At 28.4% G+C, this 21,210-nt stretch overlaps 1 protein-coding gene across 1 annotated transcript; it reads left to right on the plus strand.

The window, feature by feature from the left end:
• The first annotated feature begins 235 nt into the window (after positions 1 to 235).
• On the plus strand, positions 236 to 20,787 carry LOC135931014 (uncharacterized). The gene is made up of 13 exons (XM_065467863.1): positions 236 to 1,770; positions 1,817 to 1,851; positions 1,914 to 1,992; positions 6,053 to 6,135; positions 6,569 to 6,651; positions 7,276 to 7,430; positions 8,006 to 8,107; positions 10,774 to 10,888; positions 11,398 to 11,539; positions 13,802 to 13,914; positions 18,820 to 18,925; positions 19,425 to 19,503; positions 20,375 to 20,787. The coding sequence occupies exons 1-13, from the start codon at positions 282 to 284 to the stop codon at positions 20,476 to 20,478; spliced, it is 2,685 nt and encodes an 894-aa protein (XP_065323935.1). The 5' UTR covers positions 236 to 281; the 3' UTR covers positions 20,479 to 20,787.
• The last annotated feature ends 423 nt before the right edge of the window (positions 20,788 to 21,210 follow it).

The following is a 21,210-nucleotide window of genomic DNA, read 5'->3' on the forward strand; positions in this document are numbered from 1 at the left end:
AAATAGAAATTTGATATTTTATAAATTCACATGCTTTGATAATTATAAACAATCTGTCATGTCTTTATTTTGATAGGAATAATATAAAATATACTATAATATTAAGTATTTAGTGAAATCGAATTGTCAAAAATAAATAATCATTTTTACTTTTCTTCGACTAATTAAATTAAGGTCGTTGTTTATCGAATATAATTATTATATTCATATTTACCGACTATGTTTGCCAATTAAACATTCGTTCATTTAAATATAACTGATCATTCTAAAAAAATATCATTATGATTAAAGACAATATATCGGATGAAGAGTTGAGAACCAAGCTGAAAAGTTACGGAGCTACTTCAATTGGCCCAATCACGCAATCTACAAGAAGTGTTTATCTTAAAAAATTGCAAAAACTTATGAACGAAAAAAGTGAAATAACTATTAATGAGAAAAAGTTAGAGGATACACAAAATAAAGTACCAATAATTAGAAAAACGCGATATAATATTTATAAGGAAAATAATGAAAATATTATTAACATTCAAACAACTGTACCTGATGCAACGTTCATTAAAAGTTCCACTCCAATCATAAATTCATCAATTAAAAAAATTACAAAAACCTTTAATGTAGATGTAAATAAAAATGAATTAAAAATTTCACCCAAATTAACTGTTATTCCTTCAACACCATCGCCTCCATCAAACAAATTTTCCCCTATAAAATCAAATTACAAAGTCCAAAATATACCTCAAATTGACTTATCTTCTATATTTAGTTCTAAAAATAATTATAATAAGCCTAAACAACAAAGTTCAAATATTTTATACCCTAATTTAAATTTTTCTATCCTAAAATCTAATGAACTAGGTAAAAGGAATGCATTATTTAATCAAGGAGATGAAATAATTAATAAAGCTATAAATAGTCAAAGAAATGATGAAATGTCACAAAATATATCACATTCTTCACCACTTCAATTTAAAGATGAAACCTCAAATCCCTATCCTATATTGAGATCAAAGAATTTGTTAATGTCACAAAATACACTCAGAAATAGATTTGATCACGGTGATACCTTGGATGATAAATTTAGCTCAGATCATCATAATAATAAAAGTTGGGATAGAAATATAATGGAAGTGGATGACAATCAAGAAAGAAATTATATCAATGAAAATTTTGGAAATATAAATAAATCAGATAATTATATACCTGTTAGAAATTACCTTGATATAAACCCAAAATATAGATCTTCACATATAGATGATAAAAATATTTTGGATTCAAGATCAAACTATAGCTCTAATCCTAATAATTACCAGAATAGAATAAACACTAACCAAGAAGATAATATTGATGACCAAGATAATCATTATATATCTCGTTATTTAAATTTTTTCAAATCTAAAATTATTCCAAACAATTATAACCATGATCAAAATAGTAGGTGTAGCAGTTTACAATATGAAAATCCAATAAAAATTTCTCCCACCAATAGCAAAAGGAATTTAATGATGCGCAATCAACTTAAAAATGAAAAAAATCCTTATTTAGATTATTATAGCCATTACTACAATTGTGGAACAAAATTTAATTATGCATATTACTTTAATCATATCAAATCATTTTTGTCAAGATCTTTCCATTTCCTAATAAAACCATCCAATTTGCAAAATATTTTATCAGTTGCTTTAGTTTTAGGCCTTATTCTCTTATTATCATCTGCCTATTATAATTTCAAAGATTCTTTAACTAATCAAAATATGATACAAATTAAAGGTTGATTTATATATTTTTTAAATATTAAATAGTTATGTATATATAGGAGAGAAAAAATTTGCTTGTAGTGGAAATGATCAAGTTCAAATATTAATACAATTCTTAAAATAAATATGTTAATATATAATAAAAAATAATTTTAGAAATGTATTATGGAAAATGAGCACATTTTTGTAGTGAAACTTGTTAGGTTAATATATGATCTATTATCTAAGCGTGCTGGTAAAACTTATTCCTAAAAATATAATTTTTGGGCTGTTTTGATCCACATATTTTTTATTGATCTGATCCAATATTTACCTATATTACTATAAACCTTATCCAATATTTATATTGATTTTTATTTACCAACTATCTTTTAATCAATATTATTAAAAATAAACACTTTTTATTTAAAAAAACTAAACTAACGTATGTGTATTTTGTTTTTATGTTCTCCAATATTATGACTGAATGTATAGTATTGTTAAATAGCTCAATTAACTATTATAAATCAAGATTTTAAGCAAAATATTATTACTTAAGTCTCAATTTTGCCAATAGATGTTCAAACTATAATGTCATTGGCAAATATTTAAAAATTGGTAATTTACTCTTAGCTAAAATCTTTATTTAGCCATTTTTAAAAATTGTATAAATTGAGCCTTTTAACAATTAGAACTGAATGTGACTTGTTAGATATTTTATCCAACAAGAAATTTTAAATTTAGTTACTCTATCTTTCAAAATAATTTGATTTTTTTAAGCTTTACAAATAAATTGAATTTTGGTTCCTTTTATTTATTTATTATCATTATGAAATTATCTATAAAATAAAAAATATTATATTATACAATCATAGAATAACCAAAAACTATTAAAATATTGGATTGGATTGGGTTTTTTTAAAAATATTGGCCCATTCCAATTTTTTAATAAACACAAAATATCCAATCTTGAATTAAAATTGGTACAGTTACAGCCTTATTTTATTTAAATAAATATGATTGTTAATTCTTCTGTGCTATTTATAAATTTTTCAAAATGAGTAAAATTATATCTAGTTTTGTTAAAAATTTTGATTTATCAGATTTTTTTATAAAAATAGCTAATAGCATTTGCAAATGTTTTTTAAATTAAAACACTTTGATGTTTAAATTGAATTGGTATTTTTAAAAATATGAAAAAATAATAACTTTAAATTGTATTATTTGAATTTGACTGTTATATATTTCTTCAGTATTTTATTTGAAATTATCAGTAATTTTAAAAATAGTTGGTTTATTATTAAGTTTACCCATATAAAATTAATATGTAAGTGTATCCTTTAAATATATATTTTTTGGTATTTTAGATTTGCCAGTATATATTTTTTCCATGATATTTTAATTGATATGTCATTAAATATATTTTTCATTTATTTTTTAAATTATTACCAAAAAAAATGTGATTTAAATCTGAGATTTGCAAGACCTGCCATTTCAGCCTGCTAAGATATTTTGCACAAATGGCCTATCTCAGCTCGTCTTTAAATGTTTGTTCAGTCCATAAAAGCTCAATATTTTTTTTTATTTCCCAGCCTGGCCCTTTAAAATCTTATGAACAGCAGGTCCAGTCCATTAAAATTTTATGAAAGATCCAGCATAGCTTTTAATTTTCTATACATTAGGGAATAAATTTTTTTATTTGAATTATAGATTTTGGTGAATTAGCAGTAAAATGAAAATAAAAAAGCCTCTTGTTTTTATTTTATATCAAAGAATATTAGTAAAATTTAATATCATAAATTTTTGAGGCTTGTTTTTATGTATGAATCGCCCAACACTGTCCATTAGATATTTTTCTCAGTCTGTCTCATAATAATTTTTTTTTAAAGAGGACTGGTGTAAAATTAATTTGTGGGTAAAAATTTGTTATTATAAATAATTTTGTATAAATTTTAAGATTTTTGATACAAAATATAAATTATATTTATTATAAAATGTTAAATTTTTTAAAATTGAATCAAACGTTATTAGCTTGTGATATAATTTTTTTTAAAGCTAAAGTTTCTAGATAATAATGGTAGGAGATGACAGCCAAATAAATTTATGATATATCCAAGATATAAAGATTATAAGCTGATAAGGCTATATCTTTAAAAAAAATTATAAAAATTTAGTTGTTAATAAATTTTGCTTATATCTTTCCCATGAACTTTAGTAAAAAAGGAAACTATAATTACAGTTTGAAATGCTCTTCAAAATTAAATTTAGATATTTTATACGGTGATATTACAAATTAAAAAGATTTTTTATAATTACACAAATATAATTTTCTAGCATATTTACCTAAATCTCAAAAAAAATTGTGAAATATCCTTTTTAAGTTAAGTCCAAAAAATCGTTTACAATGAAATTACAAAATTACAAAATTTTTTATAATTACTCAAACAGAATTTTCGAGCATATTTTACCAAAATCTCAAAAAAAAATTGTGAAATATTTTTAATAAGTTAAGTCTAAAAAATCATTTATGGTGAAATTACAAATCAGAAATTTTTTTAATCTTCTTTAACAAAAATCTTTCTTTAATTTTGTAACCATTCAAAAAATTTTTACTTAAACTTTTGCGAAATTTTATTTTCAAATTCTGATTATAACAATTTTCACTGATAATTCCTAATTCTATCTTTGTCCAATAATAATTTTTTTTTTATAAAATCATAAAACAAATTCTTATCAATAATAAAAAAGAATTTACATAAAAAATTGGTTAATGATAGTCACTACCTTAAAGTAATACCTATCAAATTTGTATTTTGTTTATTTTTCATTTGGATAGACAATACCAAATTTATTTATAATATATATTTGAAAAATCATAATATATATGGGAAGCCTCTGTGGCCTAATCGGCAAGAGCGTCGCTTACCAATCCGATGATTATGGGTTCGAATCCCAGCAATGATCATTTTTTCTTCTTAATTTAACTTGGTGGTTCCGTCCTTGGTTAATGATACATAGGAGGCCGGACTCGACCACGTGATTCCGTTATAATATTTATTAAATAAGGTCTTATTACATTTTAATAAATTTTGGTCGGTATTTAGCAAATTTGGTTGGTATTTAGAAAAATGGTATCGTTGACTTGGTAGTGACTATCATTAACCTAAAAAATTAAGCAATCCAATTTTCTTAAATCATATAAAAATTTTAAAAAAATTAAAGCAATTAATATATAAAGGTAAATGCATTTCTAGTTATTATTATAATAGATAGTAACTAATGCAAGATTATGTTAATCTAAAAAATAGAAGAAATATATCATAAAGGGGGAAGAAAATAAGAAAGGAAAAGTAGATATAGGAAAGCTCTTTAGAAAGATTCGTTTAAGCCAATGTGGTTTGCATCAAGAAAAGCGATGACTAACCTCTGTCTAAGGTAGAAACCCTCTCGAGACTCGCCGAAGAGCTTAGATATTTGAATCCAAAATTTGAAGAGGGATAAAACATGTTTACCACAGGAAACTAATTTTGAACAAAAAAAGAAGAATTCTCAACGTCCTACAAAACTCGGATCTTTGAAGCATAATCTTGATTTTCTATACGCCTACGACATACATAAATGATTTTTTACCTGCAGAATTTGCGGTTTGTCTTTTTGTCCAGTGTCTTCTTGCCTGGGTCATTTTGTCCAGGACATTTCTGTCCGTGATTCACATCTATCACTACCCAATTTAAGATTTTTACTGATCAAAATAGCTGATCAATTTTGTATTTAATTACCAATTTTATACTGGGTAAAAATGGAAAAAAATATATTCTGATTAAAAATAGTGAAAATTTTGAAAATAATATAGGTTTTAATGATTGATCTTTAATATTTATGACAACGAAAATGCTTCGATTTGATTACCTAGTCGCCAAGATTTCACTAATAGATTTTTTTTAAAAATCGGCTAAATTTTTAACAACACTCATTTGATAATTATTTTATATTTTAAAGTTGATTATTCTATTTTAAGTCTAACCAATATTTAATTAATTGATAATAGTCGTTTTTTTCTATAAATTTAATAGTTTTGTTAAACGACTTTATTTTTAGAAACGGCTAACCCCAAGAGATTTTGCTCAGATGGCAAAAAGGCTAAACATCTATTAACGAAATCTCGAGGCATGCGTAACATTTTTTGGCTAAAATATTTGATTAGCCTTTTTTAATCGAACCAATACCTATCTGTTTTATGTATTGATTACATTATATATATGTTTTAAAAAATTTATTTCAGTTTAATATCAGTCATTTTTTTTAATGTTTAAAAGGGCGATATCAGTGCAGTTTTATCAACCTCGGACCTAAAAATTATTCCATTGATGATATTTTATTGCATCTCAAAGCCAAATACGTAATTTTCATAATATTACATCGTATAAAATTAAATATTGGATTTATAACAATTTAAATTTATATGAATGAATATTAAAGTTAAAAAAAATTAACATCAATTATCATTATTAATTTTTTTTAAAGAATCAGCTGATTCTTGTAAGTTCATCATTATAATTTAAAGTGTCAAATGCACTATAATTTAAAAAAAATAGGGTTGGCATGGTCAATCGTTTTTTTAAAATATTTAATTTAGTCACGTGGTGCACTTTTTCTGGGATATATTGACTTTGTGCTTTTATACATTTTAAATCTATGAATAAAATTTCTTTTTTAAAAAATAACAATATGGTTAAAATGTTGTTTAACATGTTTTTTATCGCTCTGTTTAGATCCCTGCTCCCCTATCTCCTAATAATCTTTAGCTATATAATTCTAATCATAAAAAATAGCCAGGTATCCCCAAATTTCAAATGAACGAATACTTAGTGTCGGCTATCAAGATGATGATGGACAATCCTCACTGGGGGATCAAGTAATTACCAAATATATATGCCAATTCCTATTACTTATAATAATAGCACGTCTATTCACTAATGTCACTCGACTATAACATGTAAATATAGTTGTTAGCAAGAGCTTGAAACTGGAAACCCCGAATTAGGGTACCAGTTTCTAACGAAAACTCAACTTGTTTAATATAAAATGTTTTATGATTCATTTAACGTTTATTTTTTGAATTTTTTAAAAATTTGATTGTTGAGTTTTGAAAGCAGATCGAACTCTCGGAGCCATATCTAATAACCAGAACTTAGATAACATTTACAAATTTTTTCAGGAGCCGGTATCAATTTTTAAAAGAAAATATTGGGAGCTCGAGAATCAGAACTATTTTTAGTGTATAAGTTCTAGATTATGTTCTGGCTACTGTATATATATATGGTGTGTTATTCCTGATTGCACACCACCATGTAATGGAATTCATTTTACACTAGATCTCGGAATTATTCTTATTAATAAGATCTCCTCTATAATCATTTTTGTTTCTTTCATCTCGCATCTTAAGAGTGCTTTATTTATTCTATGTAGTCTTTAATGATTTATCCATTATATTATAATATATATTATGCTATGCATTGTATATAATCAAATCAAATAGCTTAGCGGATAAATCGGGCTATAACAGCAAGATCAAACTGCCAACCGCTTACGACGTATATTGGTTAGAATCCGCGCGCCCCTACATACCCCTCTGGTGCTCGGGTTTCAAGGGACTCGGATATTTGCTCTCCAAAATCTTTTCCTATTCATTAAGTTTTTATTTATTATTTTTTAAATTATTTTTTGATATTTTGAATCCGACTCTTAGGGTAATTTTGGATAGGAGATTGGGATGAAACCATGCGAACAACTCGAAATGGAAATATAAAGAAAGTGTAGCAAATTGGCAGTAGGAAGGGTAGAAAGTAAACTATAGAAATTGGTCATTAGGAGTTGGAATATTTTCTTGAATTAGACTTTTTTAGGCTGAATTTCCACATACTTTTGGAATTTAGACTGCTTCACATTCCAACCTAGAAGTTCCTTTCTCAATTTTTCAGGATCCCAACTTAGTGTAGGTCCTGATGAATAATAATCTTTACGATTTTAATTTTTTTTGTCATAGTATACAAACAATATTAACTTGCTCCTTAGTAATAGGGTTTTTTTTACCTCCTTGCTATACCTAATTATTGAGGATTTCTTGACTTATTGTGGAACTATATCGAAGTCCCATGGTGATACTAAGTATTTAGTTGTCCAATCTCTTGATGAAATTTTTTTAATTCATGTTTTATTAAATGTCAAAATTAATAATTGATGCGAATTTTAAAAAATATATATTATAGTCCTGATCTTTTTGTCACTCTTGGGGTTCGTTTCATTCAAATTCATCTGTTATAAAAGGCGCCAAAACGAAAAGGTCTATCAAATGATTCGCAAAGCTCTAGGTTATTATTTTTTATATCACATATTTGAAAATAAGATATAATCCCAAAATTTCCTAAAATTAAAAAATTGTGAATATTATATATCATTCATTTCATACTATTAATGCTCCAGCATGCTATATATATTTAATGTAATGTTGTTAAACGGCTCAATTTTAGCCGATTTTTAAAAACTGCTAGCTCAATATTTTATCCATAAAAATATTACGCAAGCCTGAAGATTTTGTTTATAGACGGTACAAAGTAGGACATCTATTAGCGATATCTTGAGGCTTAGGCCATATTGCTAAAATATTGAGTTAGCCGTTTTTAAAAATTAACTCAAATCGAGCCGTTTAACAACACTAATTTTATGCATATTATCAGGATTAGTGTTGTTAAAAAGTCGAGTTCTTACGACTTGCGACTCGAGTCGTAGTCGTAAAAAACGGCTCCGACTCAAGCCAATCAAGGAGCCGCATGAGCCGACTCATGTAGTCGGCTCGCTTAGTCAGCTCGTGTAGTCGGCTCGCTTAGTCGACTCATGAAGTGGGGTACATGTTAGCAACACTTATTTTAGCTAATTTACGTCAAAAAAATTTAAAAACTTTAAAAACAACGATTATGACAATGGTCACTTATCAATGGTACATCTTCACTAAAATTTTATTTAAACATGTTAGCAATACTTATTTTAGCCCATTTACGTCAAAAAATTTAAAAAACTTTAAAAACAACGATTATGACAATTGACACTTATCAATGGTACATCTTCACTAAAATTTTATTTAAACATGTTAGCAATACTTATTTTAGCCCATTTACGTCAAAAAAATTTAAAAAACTTTAAAAACAACGATTATGACAATTGACACTTATCTATGGTACATCTTCACTAAAATTATATTTTAACATGTTAGCATTACTTATTTTTGCCCATTTACATCAAAAAAATTTAAAAACTTTAAAAGCAACGATTATGACAATTGTCACTTATCAATGGTACATCTTCATTAAAATTTTATTTTAACATGTTAGCAATACTTATTTTAGCCCATTTACGTCAAAAAAATTTAAAAAACTTTAAAAACAACGACTATGACAATTGTCACTTATCAATGGTACATCTTCACTAAAATTTTATTTAAACATGTTAGCAATACTTATTTTAGCCCATTTACGTCAAAAAAATTTAAAAAACTTTAAAAACAACGATTATGACAATTGACACTTATCTATGGTACATCTTCACTAAAATTTTATTTTAACATAATACTTATTTTAGCCCATTTACGTCAAAAAAATTTAAAAAACTTTAAAAATAACGATTATGACAATTGTCACTTATTAATGGTACATCTTCACTAAAATTTTATTTAACCCTTTCGCGCCCAGCGAGATCATTTGTCATCAAAATTTTTAATCAATTAATTTTTATATTTAAGAAACTAATGGTTGGTACTTAGAGATATTAATTTATAAAACAATATTTATTATTTCGTATTTTATCATTAACCTGTCAAAATCATTATTTTATTATATCAAAATGTCAAAATCATTATTTTATTATATCAAAATACAAGTATTTTTTGTTCATGGGAAATATTCCGGGCGCGAAAGGGTTAAACATGTTAGCAATACTTATTTTAGCCCATTTACGTCAAAAAAATTTAAAAAACTTTAAAAACAACGATTATGACAATTGTCACTTATCTAGGGTACATCTTCACTAAAATTTTAATATAACATATTTACAATCTATATTTTTACCCACTTGCGTCAAAAAATTTCAAAAATCTTTAAAAATAACGATTATGACAATTGTCACTTATCTATGGTACATCTTCACTGAAATTTTAATTTAACATCTTTACAATATAAATTATATTTTTACATTTTTGTTTTATAAAAATTAGGTATATAATCCCTGAAGCTGAATTCGGGTCATGAGCCATTTTTAGTTACAACATGAATATTCTTATAATTTTGTACACATTAATCAGTAACTCAAAATTTAGTAATTTACCAGATATAAAAAAACAAAAAAATTGAGCAGACCCAGCGAGTCGACTTACACGAGCTGACTAAGTGAGCCGACCAATGCGGCTCATTTAGTCGACTCAAGTCAAAGTCGTTTTATCGACTAGAAATTAGGCTCGAGTCGCAGCTAAGTCGACTCGGCTTAGCCTTTAACAACAGGATACCATTTGAGTTGCAATTTTTAATATTATTGCAATTGTTAATATACAGGAGGGTTCTATTAATCTCCTATAACTATTTTGTATTACATTTTAAAAGTTAGTCCTACATTATACACGTGAATCGCATAATAAACCTTATCCTTGCATATTTTCCTTAGAGAAAAATGTCTGAAGAAAAAATATGAAACTTTTTCATTAGAAAACTTTTTTATTTTTTCAAGCAATATCGGCTGAATATTTAGTGTTCTATGTCTAGATCTTTATTTTTACAAAATTCTTAATTTTCGATAAATTTATTTCAGTATATATATATATATTCCTCTCCAATCAACAAATATTTTAAAAAAAATTCTAAATTCTCCTGATAAATATAAAATGGATATCGATCCCTCTAATACTCGGCCCACGATTTCACGAATATTTTTGCTATAATTAGAAATATATAATATATTTAAAATATTGATTGACAATTGTATAATATTTCAGATATAGTCATGAAAAACGATGAAGCTTACAAAAATTCTTCTGCGAAGGATACCGAGATTTTTCCTTACATTGCGATTTCACACGTCAGGGACATGCTAATTCCGCCCAACAAACGGTTATTGCAATTTAAAACAAGAAAGAATATATTTGAGGAATCTCCTAGTAGTGATGATTACCTATTATAAGTTGGGTAATGCCTAAATAATGGCTAATTCGTATCAGGAAATTAACTTATTGCTTTTTTTTGAACTATAATTCCAAAAAACCATATCCAAAAAGAATAGTATTCTTTTAAATAGTTTGTCGCTTCTCGTTTAAAATCGTAAAATTCTTTAATATTAAATTTAAATCTTGGTTTGAGATATCATTGATTTGAATATTATAGTTATTTTTTATTCCTATGAATAAATAAAAAAATTATCAATTATCCTCCAGTTTTTTTTTTGAATAAATAAAAAAATTATCAATTATCCTCCAGTTTTTTTTAAAAAAAAAATCAGAATATTCATTAATATTCATTAATATTAAATATATTATATTTATTTATTCTTTGAAATATTCCATTTTTTTAATCCCCATAAATTTTTCACTGGAGGGAATTGAAATAAATTGTCGAAAAAACAGACAAGAATTAAGATCAACATGGACTCAGGTGCTCTATCACATGAACAATGATGATTCTAGGATAAGGGTTGAGGCTCAGACCATTCACGGAGAACCTTTCGAAGTGTGGAAATGGATTCCCCACTATCACCATATCGAAGAGGTTAATAATTGCATTTCAAGCATATTTTACACATTTAAAATCGGAGATGCACTTATAACAGAGACTTGCAGAAGTACCATTTACACCACCCGGCCTAGCCCATGTTTTATATATTCAGATCCGGTGTAGTATTGTAAAATCAGTACCATCTAAAATCAATATCATATTGATAATTTATGACCGAACCTCAACTTTTACAAATAAAATCTAATATAATTTACAAATCTTTGAATCGACATTTATAGATGAAGCCAGTTTTAATATTATTGCAATAAAATATATATATACAAAGAAAAATAGTTGTTTCAGTTTAAAAGAATAATTTAAAACATTAAGATTTTATTTTATAAATTTCTATATAAAAAATTTTGTATGCCATATTAAATTTTATTCAGCTAAATAATTATATATGCATCCAAAAAATAAAATGACAATTTTAAGAAGCCAACAGGAAATGATTAAAACATAATCAGAATGATAGATATTGATTGAGATCCTTTGACGTAATAGAAACTCTCATTTGTCTGTGATTAGCTTAAGCTTTTGTCTATCAAAATTTTAAGGCTTGAGATCCCAATAATACGATGGAAATGAAGAAAACTTTTGTATATTGTATTTATTTAAAATTTTCTGCAGGATGGAGTTGAATAAACAATATAATTTTAACCATAGGAAGAAAATTATTACAAATAATGAGTAAACAAATAAAAATTATATAGGATATTAAAAATTGTAAAATAAATAAATTCCCTGAAAAATTATATAAAAGAGAAAATCATTTTTATAATCATTTAAATATATTTAAAACTATTAAATCTATTTTAAATAAATTTTTTATAAATTGAAAATGTTCGCCAATATTTTTGAAGCGATGAAAAAATATATAATTATAAATATTTTACAATCGCCAATATATTTGAAACGATGAAAAAATATATAATGAATAAATATTTTACAATTTTAATGACCGCCAATATATTGAAGATGAAAAAATATATAATGAATAAATATTTTGCAATTTTAATGGCCGCCAATATATTTGAAGCGATGAAAACATCTCTTAAAGATCAATACGATATTGATTCTGCAATACCAAAATATCACTACGGTATTTAAGCTATAATGGGTATTGATTTCACAATCCTACAAAGGCCTGGATTTTTTTAAAATATATTACATTTATTTATAATTTTTATACCTAATAACGGCTATATATTCGGTGAAATATACAGCCCGGTCTTGGTATTTTTTTTGAAATTTTTTTTTAGGCCTGCTCGGGTATTTAAAAAAATTTTTTAAGCTCGATCCGTGTACTCGGCCATAGGGCCTGCAGGTTTCTGACTTATACTCAAAAATAATAATTGAACGCTCATAAATTATTAGGTTTTATCCTGACTCATCTTATTTCCAAGAAAGAGACTATTTAGATTTAATAATACTAGCTTAAAATCTTAATAGACTGGTTGGTCTAATCAGAAATACGTTTCAAAAAGAAGGCGAACAGGGCACGGTCTTAAAATATTTTTCAGTTGTTATTTTCCTTTTTTTTTTACAGTTTTAGAAATCTTATATTAATTATTAAATATGTCATCTTGATATAAAATGTGAAAATGTGAAATTGAAATGGATCACTAACAAAGTTTTTTTTAGAAAGAATGGCTTAATTTCAAGTTGTAGATGATTTCAAAAACTTTTGCCTTTTGGTCGAATTTATAGTATTCACGAAAATAGCGATGTATTTGCCTTGTTTTTTTTGAATAATTAGTGTTTGTTAAAAACCTCGATTATTTAACCAATTTTTAAAAAAAAACGACAATGACCTAAATCTTGATATTTCGCCAATAGATGATCTAAAATTTGGCCCTCATTTATACACTCTGTATAATGGGCATTTTTTAAAAAATAAATTTTAGCAATTGCAAAGGAAATGATTTTTCACAATAACCAGAGATATAACAAGTATCGAACCGATCATATCGCAGTATCGGTTATTATTAGATATCGGCATCGAATTGGTATCAATATCGGCAATAAGAGGGGTATCAGGGCATCTCTGACAATATCCAATATTTTACTTATTATTATTACTAGAAATTCTCATATTCTTAATACCACTGTATAAAATGGATTTGTCAGTGTTAAAATTTGATTAATTAGCTCGATAACGATTTATGATTAACATGGAAGAAAGAAGAGAAAAATAAATAGAGATTGAAATAAAAAATTCTAGTAAAGAAATTTTTTTTAAATAAAATTAAATAGGAGAACGACAATGGGAAATTATGGCAAGGTCCGGCTAACGATGTTTCTAATCAATATGGTTCCCAGGGATTGACTCAATGCCTCAAGATAAGGAATATGTTCGACAAAAATATGTAAAAAAAAATAATGATGCATCCATCTCCAATTATGTTTATTATTTGGAGTTATTTTTTCGTTCAATTATTTGTTTCCTATAAATTTGATTTGTTTAATTTTTTTAGAATTCTTAATTTTAAAATTAAAAATATTTCTGGAGTAGGACAGTTATTTTTTAGGAAAAAAAAATTCAAAATTTGTAATATTAGGAATATTTTTTGATAGTTAACTAAGAAATTAGATAATAGCCATTTTTGGACATTTCACTCGATTACAAAAAAAGCAAAACTAAGTTTTTAGCTTAAATCGAAATCCCTAAAATTAGCTATGAATTTATTAATGTATGTTATCATATATATGTATAAAATATCTTACGAAAATTACTAAAATAAAGGGGTAAAAATGCAATTCTTCTTCTTCTTCTTCTCCGTTTTATAGCGATTTCTAGGTTTACTCGGGTAGGCCAGTTTTCCCTCTGATTTTTCTTTTCCATTTTTGACGGTCCTGAGCATCAATACTTGTAAGATTCAAGCTTCTCATATCCGCCGCTATCACATTTGTCCACGTCATCTTGGGTCTTCCTCTAGGTCTTGATCCTCCTACTTCCATCATTGTGCATCTCTTTACCCAGTCATCTCTTGTCATACGTTCCACATGCCCAAACCATCTTAGTCTATTTCGTCGAATTACCATACCAATCATTTCTATATCTAATCTTGCTCGCAATTCCTTGCTAGTTTTTCTCTCTCTCAGAGATACCCCACACATCCATCTAACCATCCTCATCTCTGTTCTTTCTAATTTGGCTTCGTGAATTGCTTTCATTGCCCATGTTTCACCGCCATAAACTAAACAACTCCTCACACAGCTTACGTAAACTTTCCCCTTTAACTTCAGAGAAACTTTTTTATTTGTAAGAATAGACGACATCTCTCTGAACTTCTTCCAAGTTTGTCTGATCCTTGCAACAACATCAGAATCTACACCACCATCTGCGTTTAGCATATCACCTAAATAACAAAACTTATCCACTTTTTTAGGTTTAACCCATTGCCAATATCCAGACCACCATTTTTTAGGTTATCATTATTATGTATCCCTTTCATGCATGTTTTACATATAAAGGTCATTCTTTCTAACATCAAACTGCCTTTTTTCCCGCTACATCTTTTATGTACCCATTTCTGGCATCTGGTGCATTTGATAGAATTTCTAGCAACTCCTATTCCCCTATACACCACAAGGCCACTTACCTGATTCTTCTATCTTTAGATTTTCCCCACCAATCATCACCTTTGTTTTTGATACATTCATTTTCAGGCCCTTTGTTTCCATAGTCATCTTCCATTTACTAACTTTATCCCTCATTTCTCCCTCACTGTTTGCCATTAATACAAGGTCATCTGCATATAATATCTCCCAGGGAAGTCCTTCACGCATTTCTCTAGCCACCACATCCATTACTAAGATAAATAATAATGGACTCAGCACGGATCCTTGATGAAGTCCTACCTTCACCTCAAAGCTGTCACTATCACCATAATCCGTCCGTACTGCTGTTTGTGCTCCAACATACATTGCCATCACTGCGGTAACTAACCATTCCTCCACACCGGATTTTCTCAAGGCCCATCTTGTAATCTCACGCGGCACCCTATCAAATGCTTTCTCCAAATCAACAAACGCATAATAGAGTTTCTTTTCCTTCGCAAGATACTTCTCCTGAATTTGTCTCACCACAAAAATTGCATCTGTCGTGCCTTTTCCCGATGTAAAACCAAACTGCATTTCATAAATTTTGATTTGTTCCCTTATCCGCTTTTCTAAAACTCTCTCAAATACTTTCATTGCATGTTCCAAGAGTTTAATAGCTCTGTAAGACCCACAATCTAAAGGATCACCTTTCCCCTTGTATACAGGGATAATTATACTTCTTCGCCAGTCCTCGGGAATAGTACCTTCTGTGACAATCTGATTTGCTAAATTCATTTACCATTCAATCCCTAAATCATCAGAACCTTTAAACATCTCTGATACCACCATCGTTAAACCCGATGACTTCCCTTTCTTCATCTTTTTCACTACTCTCTTTATCTCGTCCTTGCCAAATTTACACCCTGGACCTTCTACCTTTGCACAACTAATATTATTATTCCATTCATTTTCTTCATTCAAAAGTCTTTTCATGTAAATCTTCCAGGTGTTCTTAATACCACTACTATCAATCGTCATTTTTCCTTCCATATTTTTCAAACACTTTACACCTATCACATCCTGCCTCTTTTTTGACATCTGTTTTGCCATTCTAACCATATTTCCAATTCCATCAGCGCATTCCATTTCTTTAGCAAACTCGTGTCTTTTTTCTTCTTGAGCCTTCGCTATTAATTTCTTAGCATTTCTTTTAGCCATCTTGTAAATATCATTATCACTATTTTCTTTGCTATTATACCATACTTTGAAACACCTCCGTTTCTCATCCACGGCTTTCGCTACCTCCGGGCTCCACCACCAAGTCTCCTTATGTCTAGGCGGCCCTTTTGTCCATCCACATACCTCCTCAGTTGTCATTACCCAAGCTTTCTTCATGGCTTCCCACTTGTCATTCACCCCAGATGCTTGTGCCACCTCCGCCTCCCTAATCGCCAATGCCATATTGAATTGACTTCCAAACCTTCAGCCTTGGGACAAACTTTCTTTTAGTGACCCTGGCACCTTTAAGAGTGAGATCTCCTACAACTAGTCGATGCTGATTTATACATTCCTCTCCCGGTATCACTTTCACATTTTTTATTATACATCGATCACATCTCCTTAATAACAAGTAATCCACAACACTTTTGGTACTACCCGACTTATAAGTCACCAGCTTCTCTGATTCTTTCTTAAACATTGTATTACAAACAATCATATCCATAGCATCACTAAATTCTAAAATCCTCTCTCCTTCCAAATTTCTCATGCCGTAACTGAACCCTCCATGTACTCCTTCATAACCCTCACTACTCGCTCCCACATGTCCATTCAGATCGCCAGCCAGGATAATCCCCTCTTCATTTGCCAGTCTCGATGTCACCCCCAATAGACTGTCCCAAAATACATCTTTCTCTTCTTCACTTCTTCCAACCTGAGGAACATATGCCGAGATCATATTATATAGCTTTCTACCAATAATCATCTTGATAACCATTATCTGGTTGTCTAGCCTTCTCACTTCGACTACTTTGTCTACCAATTTCTCCGCAACCAATACCCCAACTCCAGCCTTACCATCATTACCTCCTTGCCAAAAGAATTTATACTTTTCGCTAGTCTTGCCAATCATTCTGGTCCCATTTCCTTTCCATCTAGTCTCCTGTATGCAGCACACATCTATATGTCTTCTGTGCAATACATCGACGACTTCTCCCGCTCTTCCCGTCATACTCCCAACATTCCATGTCGCGACCCTAACTCGATCACCCGTTAACTGGTTTCTCCACTTTTTATCAGGTCGTTTATGGCCGTCATAGGTTTCATTTTCATGAATAGTGGTTCCACCAGGTTTCCCATCCTTCTTTTTGTCGTAGGCGGATGAGGAGGCCCACGGGGTACTTTGGGCTGTACCCCGCCCATGCTTTGTTGTAACCATAGGGAAATTTTTGTAGCAAGGTTTTTACAATCGGATGCCCTTCCTGACATCAACCTCTTTAAGTGGTTTTTACACCCCGTCGAGGAGACGGTGATCCTATTCTAGACCCAGATCACAGGGAACCTTTTAGACCTCCATTTGCCGCCAAAAGACGTTGCCACTCCCCCGCCACGATGAGGCTGAAGGTAGGATTTTGGGAGAGTAAAAAAAATGCAATTGACTAAAAAGAAATTTTTTTCTTAATTAAAACAATAAGTGCGTAAAAATATAATCTGAATTTTATTTTTCAGGCGTAAAAATACGTACTATATTCAAAATAAATTATTATCTAAGCATAATAAGATATTAGAATAAATATTTAATATTTTCAAAAAATATATTCCGAATCCCCATGGGAACTCAATTTTTTTTTGAAAAATAACAAAGAATTCTCATTTTGGGATTCAAACTCCCATAAAATTCCATATCCCAATACAACATTTACACTCATTACTCTAAAATATGGAAATATCTATACAATGAGTTAAGCAGACGATAAAAAATTTTTAAATATACTAACGTTCGAAATAATCTAGATTTTTGGTAATCATATTTTGCATTGCTTAGTTTCGGTTTTATCTATTAATATGGCTTAAAAGCGAGTATGCTCAATATGGCCTTAGCCTTATAAATTTTTAGAATTTTCGTCATTTATTATTACCTCTCAACAGATGACGGCTTAGGACCCTACGGTCTGACCACTATCCCCTTGACCATGGGCAACACCCTTATTTGGGATATACATGTGTCCCACCCTTCCCCATTAATAGTAAATATAACCTGCTTATCCAAGCAGAGAATAAAAAAATAAATAAATACAAAATCCTTAGCATTAGCAACGTCTACCAACGGCAGTTCACTTCTTTAACTTTTAGCTTTTTAAAAAGTTTTGCTTACAAAATCATCGCAAACATCTAAACAAAGGGAATTGCTATTCCTCAGTCAGAACATACAAATCAATATTTTTAACTATTGTTCCTCTAGGAACTAAATTAAATTTTTTTTATTAAAGTTTATATTATTTTACATTTATATAGTTTTAATAAATTATTTAATGAATAAAATTAATGATATAATTGCAAAATAATTTACAAAAATATAAATTTCATTTTGCCTCTAAAAATAATTTTCATTTTTATACGATTATTTTTGGATATTTAAAAGTGATTTTTTCTAAATAATGACATTATGTTTATTTTTTTAACTTATCACATCAAGAACTAATTCTTATTTTATTATTACAAATTAACAGAGAAACCGGTTACGAATGGCCAGATAGAGTCAAAGACGCCATCTTGGAAAAGTGTGGGCCTAACGCGAATATAGTTCACATGGTCATAGACCAAGAATCCCCAGAAGTTAATAAATACAATTATTTTGTTATGCAATAAGAAAAAGCAAATACTTCAGAACTAGAACTTGGAACCATAACCAGGAACCTGATATGGGATAAATCTATAAATCATAATTCTGAACTTCTCTCTCTAGAAACTTTCTTAACTGGAACTACAATTTAACTGGAACTACAATCCTTTTTGGTCCACTTCTTAGAACCTGTATAAAACATAACCTCTCACGAAGAAAACCTTTCAGGAATATCGTATTCTAAAGAACTTTTAAAGTTTTTTGCTTATCAGAGAACTGCAGAGGTAGTATATTTAGGCACAGCTCGGATTTATAAAAATATATTTTGTCTCGGCTCGAGTTTTTTTTATTTTAATGCATTGCTTGGCTAGATTTTTACTCTCCAGGCCTAATATACGGTTTGTGTTCTGGGTCCGGTTTATTTAAAATATTTATATTATGATTTAAATTTAATAGCACTGAAATATATATTTCTAATATAAAAAAAATTAGGGTTGTGTTTACGTGAAATGCGGAACAAGTGACGCAGCTGGTGCCACTTTCACAGCTTTACATGGATGGTGGTACGGAGGTATTAATTTTCATTTTTTATTCCTTCTTTTTAAAAAAATATTTTCATTTTTAATACATAGCCACCCATGATTATTTTATAATTAATTGACATTCATTAAACCACTTTTTTTAAGGTACATGTCGAGAACCTACATCGCAAAATATTTATAAATCCCTACCTAGAACCCCCCCCCCCCCCTCCCCTATGAAAAGGCTTATGTAGATACTTGGGTTAGGAGTAACTTTACTCTTTTTAAAATATTAAAACAATGATAAAAATGAATGTCCTATCTAGATTATATTAAAAGTATAATAAAAAACGGTATCCAATCTCCTTTTCTGGATAAATTTGATCGGATTTTGTGAATTATATCGTTGCCTAGTTAATGAATGCCTTCTTTTAAATAAAAATTTAAATCGCTATTAAATATGTCAATCAAAACTTAATATTATATTTTTTCTTTATCTAAATTTGATTTAATGATTGATAATAATATCTATGTCCATTGTCTTCTAATGTCACCTTCTTATTTTTTTTACTATTCCTCTATCTTCTTGAACATTAAATCTGTCTCAATTTTTAAACAACGAGTAGAGCATTCCAGTTGACAAGGAATTATATATTTTTAATAAAATAAAATGCAAAGTATTATAAATTATTATATATTGCGTTTAAAAAAAATAATTACATTTCAATTCGTGAATTTAAAAGAAGAAAAAATCCTACGAGAATTTATTTAAGTAATATTTTATTTCACACCCATATACCCCTCTTCTTCTTTTTAGATTGGGGGGGGGGGAAGGTTGGTTTAAGGTTTAGTAATTGAAAAAAATTTGAGCTTAACCGGACCGAGTATAGATTAATATTTTTAATTAAATTTTTTTTATAGGAAATCTTATAGCCGTCAAATACCTGAGACTGCAAAGGTATAACGAACGATTTCCTGATTCAATCAACGCAAACGCTCCCCTACGTCCTCATTACAAATATTGAGATTTCTTTTTGATTTATTGGATTTTATGTTGTTATTATTTTTATAAAATGATGAATTCTTCTGTTAATTTTTTTTCGATAAATAATATTGCCATTATTCTAGTTTATGTAATATAATATTGAGTTTTTTTTAATTGGTCCGACTCAGATATCAGTTTTGCTCCCAGTCATTAAATACTAAATTTTTTATATTATATTAACCTGGAGCTTTTTTAATATCTAACTATTTTACTTCTTATTAATTATGTGTTATGTTATATAATATCATGAATTATTACATAAATGTGTTAGTTACTTATCCATCATATTATTTAGTTTTTATTAAGTAAATAAATAAAATAGCGTTTTTAATCGACCGTATTAATGGTAATATTCTTACGAACTTAAATTTAATGGTGATTTTCAGGTTTCTGATGTCTAATGTAGGTTTATAGTTCCATTTCTAAAAAATAAGAATGATTACTTTTCTAAAAATAAATGATTCTATAATGATAATTCCAGATTATTTTTATTTCATAAATATATCACTATAATAATTATGTCACATGATATCATTGTAAAAAGAACAAAGATAAAAAAAATGTTATTTATCTCTTATTCGAAATCAATTGAAAAACGTCCCTAAATGTCAATTATATATCAACAGATACCAGTTCTATGCGTATTTTGATCATGATAGGGAATCAAACGAGTAAGAGTAAATAATGAGACAAATTTATATTAATGTTCCAG

This window comes from Gordionus sp. m RMFG-2023, chromosome 1 (assembly GCF_954871325.1).
Source record: "Gordionus sp. m RMFG-2023 chromosome 1, tfGorSpeb1-WG-v2, whole genome shotgun sequence".
Taxonomy (NCBI): Eukaryota; Metazoa; Nematomorpha; class Gordioida; order Chordodea; family Parachordodidae; genus Gordionus; species Gordionus sp. m RMFG-2023.

Excerpts from the sequence above, each read along its gene's own strand:
- LOC135931014 (XM_065467863.1), top strand. The coding sequence starts at position 282 with ATGATTAAAGACAATATATCGGATGAAGAGTTGAGAACCAAGCTGAAA. Across the intron at positions 1,993-6,052 it reads TCTATTATCTAAGCGTGCTG|GGCGATATCAGTGCAGTTTT; the intron begins GTAAAACTTATT and ends AATGTTTAAAAG. Across the intron at positions 13,915-18,819 it reads AATATGTTCGACAAAAATAT|AGAAACCGGTTACGAATGGC; the intron begins GTAAAAAAAAAT and ends ACAAATTAACAG.